Source organism: Cebus imitator, unplaced genomic scaffold (genome assembly GCF_001604975.1).
Source record: "Cebus imitator isolate Cc_AM_T3 unplaced genomic scaffold, Cebus_imitator-1.0 Scaffold230, whole genome shotgun sequence".
NCBI classification, from domain to species: domain Eukaryota; kingdom Metazoa; phylum Chordata; class Mammalia; order Primates; family Cebidae; genus Cebus; species Cebus imitator.
Window position 1 is genome coordinate 595,152 of NW_016107545.1, and position 5,417 is coordinate 600,568.

General features: G+C 37.2%; 1 protein-coding gene across 1 annotated transcript in view; it reads left to right on the top strand.

Moving 5' to 3' along the window:
* Positions 1–5,417, top strand: part of HELLS (helicase, lymphoid specific) — a 55,017-nt gene that overhangs the window by 32,699 nt on the left and 16,901 nt on the right. Inside the window, exons 11-12 of the mRNA XM_017497378.2 lie at positions 36–95; positions 4,108–4,304. Of these exons, the coding sequence (XP_017352867.1) occupies positions 36–95; positions 4,108–4,304 (257 nt within the window). The remainder of the gene's footprint in view (positions 1–35; positions 96–4,107; positions 4,305–5,417) is intronic.

Sequence of the window (5,417 nt, forward strand, 5' to 3'; positions counted from 1 at the left end):
TAAGGAATATTCACAAACGGCAAGGGACTCTGCAGATTCATCCTGTGGTGGTTACATCATTTGAAATAGCCATGAGAGACAGAAATGCATTACAGGTACAAATGGTCTGGTTTCTTTGTAATATATAAAGCATGTTTTTCTTAATTTATACTGCTTTCTTACCATTCGGAAGCATTTGTTTAATTTTTTTGTTGTTGAAGGAATAGATTATATTGAGCATATATGCCTGTAGAACCTGCAAGCTTATATTAACAGAGTGATTGGGATGAAGAGTGTCGTTTGTAACAATATAATTAAAGCTTATGGCAGTTTAACCTATGGCTATAATACCATTTTAATATCTTAGAATCATCCAGAAATAGACCTAATCTCTGAAGATATTACAGATATATTTGTGACAGGTTCTTTGAATATATGGAATTTACCTATCCTTTGTATTTTAATCAAATAAGAGTATTTGAAGACAAGTTGCTTTTAGACTATCTTATTGGACTTTAGGTAAAATTTTCATTTCTGTTTTTCCTGATGTTCTAGCTATTTACTTATTAATTGTCCAGTTAGCGTAACAATTGGAAAATTGACCTTTCTTCTTTTGTGCCTTCTGTTAATTCATTTATTGGTGTTTTGAGCTTCTTCCTTCCTGCTCAACCTCATTCATTTTTCTCTTTACTGCTTTGTTTTTCCTTTCTCTGACCGTGTGAGAGCACTGCTTAGTGTAGTCCCCTTAGGTTTGTCTTGCTTGTTGGGAGATAGGAAAGTACTTAATGGTTTCAGTATAAAATCTCAAAACACATAAGTCATAAATGGAATAATTATGGCTTGTGTAATTATGACCAGTATTGTCAGGTTTTGCATGTGTGCTGGTAAAACTTTGGAATATGATTTGCGGAAGTCTTAGCTCAGGAGTTTAGCAGAGTTTATGAATGTAAACTCCAGGCCGGGCATGGAGGCTCATGCTGGTAATTCCAGTACTTTGGGAGGCTGAGACAGGCAGATCCCTTGAATTCCAGACCAGCCTGGCCAATATGGCGAAACTCTGTCTCTATTAAAAATATAAAAATTAGCTGGATGTGGTGGTATACGTCTGTAATCCCAGCTCCCTGCTGAGGCACAAGGATTCCTTGAACCCGGGAGGTGGAGGTTGCAGTGAGCTGAGATTGTGCCGCTGCACTCCAGTCTGGGCTACAGAGAGACTCTGTCTCAAAAAAAAAAACCAGGAACTGGTTTTGTGGAAGACAGGTTTTCCATGGACCATGGGGATGGTTTTGGGATGATTGAAGTGCATTACAATTATTGTGTACTTTATTCTTAGTATAAAATTGTAATAATATATAATGAAATAAAAGGGCTGTGCATAGTGGCTCACACCTGTAATCCTAGCAGTTTGGGAGGCCGAGGCGGGCAGATCATTTAAGGTCAGAAGTTTGAGACCAGCCTAGCCAATATGGTGAAACCCCGTCTCTAGAAAATACACAAAAATTAGCCAGGCATGGTGGCATGTTCCTGTAATCCCAGCTCCTCAGAAGGCTAGAACAGAAGACTTGCTTGAACCTGGGAGGTGAACGTTGCAGTGAGCTGAGATCACACCACTGTACTACAACCTGGGCAACCAAGCGAGATTATAATTATAATAATTATACAACTCACCATAATGTAGAATCAGTGGGAGCCCTGAGCTTGTTTTCCATCTAGGGATGATGGGAGACAGTGACAAATCATCAGAAATTAGATTTTTATAAGGGGTGCACAACCTAGATCCCTTGGATGTGCAGTTCACAGTAGGGTTCATGCTTCTGTGAGAATCTGATGCCTCCTGATCTGACAGGAGGAGGAGCTCAGGCCATAATTGGAGCAGTGGGGAGCTGCTGTAAATCCAGATGAAGCTTCCGTCACTAACAGCCTGCTATGTGGCCTGGTTCCTAACAGGTCATGAACCCCTACGGGTCTGTGGCCTAGGGGTTGGGGACTCCATATTTTCTTTACAATGAAAGTAATATATACCGATTTTTTCTTTTTCTTTTTTTTTTAACAAAGGGTAGTGTACAGGAAGATGTAAAAGCACCTGTAATTCTACCTGAGAACTACTTTTACAGTAAATAACTACAGCTAACATGTATATTAATTTACACATATGATCATACTATACTTCACTACCCCGCTCCCTCCCAAGACAGGGTCTAACTTTGTCACCCAGGCTGAAATTCTGTGGCACGATCTCAGCTCACTGTAGATTAAACCTCTGGCTCAAGTGATCCTCCCACCCCAGTCTCCTGAGTAGCCCGGACTATAGGCATGCATCACCACACCTGACTAATTTTCGTATTTTCTGTAGAGATACGGCGTCAAACTCATGAGCTCAAGCCATCCACCTGCCTAAGCATCCCAAAGTGCTGGGAGTACAGGTGTGAGCCACTGCTCCCAGCCTGCATTCACTCTTGCAACTTGTGTTTTCTACTCAGCAAAATAACACGAAGACCCTTCTAATTTGTTTTCCCTACCCATCCTGTAATGAAATAGTAGCTTTCTTGTTCATTTCATTTGCCAGTGGCTAGAAACTTCCAAGTTTCCCATTTCACTGAGCTTGTGTTATCATTTCAAGGGTCTTAGCTTTTGGTCGTAATGGGAGTGTGAGGTTCTAGGGCCCTTGTTGCTGAGTGCAAGCCAAAGTAACTGAGTTCATTTGCTAATTTTGTTTTCAGTTTCCTCATCATTTGTTTCCTTGTTTTCTTTTCTCTCATCTACCTACTGTAAAAGGATATAAACGTGTGTGTGTGTGTGTGTGTGTGTGTGTGTGTGTGTGTGTGTGTGTGTGTGTGTGTATTTTTTTTAGACAGTCTCGTTCTGTNGTGTGTGTGTGTGTGTGTGTGTGTGTGTGTGTGTGTGTGTGTGTGTGTGTGTATTTTTTTTAGACAGTCTCGTTCTGTCAGCCAGGCTAGAGTGCAGTGGCACGATCTTGGCTTACTGCAACCTCCGTCTCCCGGGCTCAAGTGATTCTCCTGCCTCAGCCTCCTGAGTAGCTGGGATAACAGGCGTGTGTCGCCACACCCAGCTAATTTTTGTATTTTTAGTAGAGACAGGGTTTCACTATATTGGCCGGGCTGGTCTCAAACTCCTGACTTCAGGTAATCTGGCTGCCTTGGCCTCCCAAAGTGTTGGAGTTACAGGCATGAGCCACTGTGCCCGGCCAAGGATATTTTATATTTTTATCTGGTATTTTTTAGATAGGTGTCTTAACAGTGAAAGGTAATTCAGGTTTTCTGGTTTACCATATTACCAGGAAAATAAATCCCTTTCTAGTTATTTTAATAAAGAAGATATAATCTTATACATTTTTTTCATTCTGTTGGGATATATAAAGTAAAATGCAAAACATTCTCTGTACTCTTGTCAATTTGTCAGTCCCATTATTCAAGTATACTTATATTTTTCAGCTTGGTATTTACATTTCCAGAAATAGTTCTGTATGTTAATTTATTAAATAATTTATTAAAATACAGAAATATTTATTACAATTTATTGTAATAAATTTATATTTTCACAGAAAGTCATTCGCTTTCATAATTTATTATAAATTTTCCTGATTAAGATACATTAGAAATCACAGATATTAAAATGAGAAAGTTAAATTTTCATGACAGCTTTATGAAAGTAGATGACTTTCTGTGAAAATATAAATTGCTTAAAGAAGGGAAAATTTTAGTACTATTTCATGTTTCAGAGCATATGAAACTAATAAAAGGTCTCACTTTTTGGTAGTCTAGTGTAACATTAATATAAAAAGTGGGAAAACATTAGAAATGAAAGCTGTGACTGCATTGACTAAGGTGTGAATGGGGAAATCTTAAATTCAGAATAGGTGGCGTTCAAACTTTATTGCATATTGAAGTAGGGCTCTTCCAGGAACATAAATATCTGTCAGTTTTAGGAATCCTCATAAGTGGATCAAATAAAAACATGATCATCTCAGTAGTCAGTCAGTAGTTACTGAAATACATTTGATAAAATTCAACAGTCATTTCTCATAATAGCGGTTTTATTTTTAGAATTCTTGTTAGAAAAATTGTGAGATAATTGTTTAAACATTTTTTTCCTCAATTCTTTTTCTAGCATTGCTATTGGAAATACTTAATAGTAGATGAAGGACACAGGATTAAGAATATGAAGTGCCGTCTAATCAGGGAGTTAAAACGATTCAATGCTGATAACAAACTTCTTTTGACTGGTACTCCCTTGCAAAACAATTTATCAGAACTTTGGTCATTGCTAAACTTTTTGTTGCCAGATGTATTTGATGACTTGAAAAGGTGGGTAAGCCAGATATTTAATAATGATTTAACCTCAGAAATCTGTGCTCTTAGTTAAAATTAGTTTCTTTTCAGTCGCTGAATTAAAATGCCAATAATTTGACAAGTTCTTTGTGGTGTATATTGTATGTTCCACTTCTGCCACAAATTATGTGAGAGCAGATTAAGAAAAGATTATTTAAAACTTATTTTCATTGATTAAAGGAGGATTATTGAGTGCTACTTAAAGATAATATTTTCATAACAAGGTTCTTTTATGTGTATTTTAAGATGAATTTTTCTTATATCCTTATGAAACAACCAGGGACAATAGAGTTGTTAAATTATTTTCTATCTCACATAAAAGAAAACTGAGGTGTAAAGTTGTTACAAGATAAGACCAATTAGTTAGCACCAGAACCAAAGTTAAAACAAAGATCTCCCAATGTCAACATAGTGTTTCAATTCTGGAAACTATGTTTGAATCTTAGCTTATATAATAAAACCAGAAATAAAAAATAGTTTCGGAAAGCAATTAGTAGCTTCAGAATGGAGGAGGAGATAATGTTAACATAATTTAAAACTGAATACAACGGAAATGTAATAACCTGGGCAAAAAAAAGTAATTTATACTTGTCATCAATGAAGGAAGTAAGCTAATTGGATGTGGAAAAATAATTTTTAATTTTGGGAATTTATTTCAAATCTGGTTACCAAATGGTGGCCTCAAGCCAGGCTACTTTATTGTGACTCTGGGCACTTTTATTGAAGGACAAGAATTCCAGGTCCTGTGCAGACATTCTGAGTTACAGTATCGAGGTGGGAGTTGAGAATCTGAATTTTTTGAACACGCTTTGGTGATCCAAGTTTGGGAACATCTAGTCTACTGCATAAATGTTACTAGTATTTTCCACAATTGGATATAATGTTATCCACTATATGTTATTAATCTGCATGCTCGTACATAATTGCTCATTAAAATATATGCATTTTTAACATTGGGAAGGAATAAGCATGTATAATATTATTGTCCGGTGGATCAAGCCTGTAATCCCAGCACTTTGGGAGGCCGAGGCGGGTGGATCACGATGTCAAGAGATCGAGACCATCCTGGTCAACATGGTGAAACCCTGT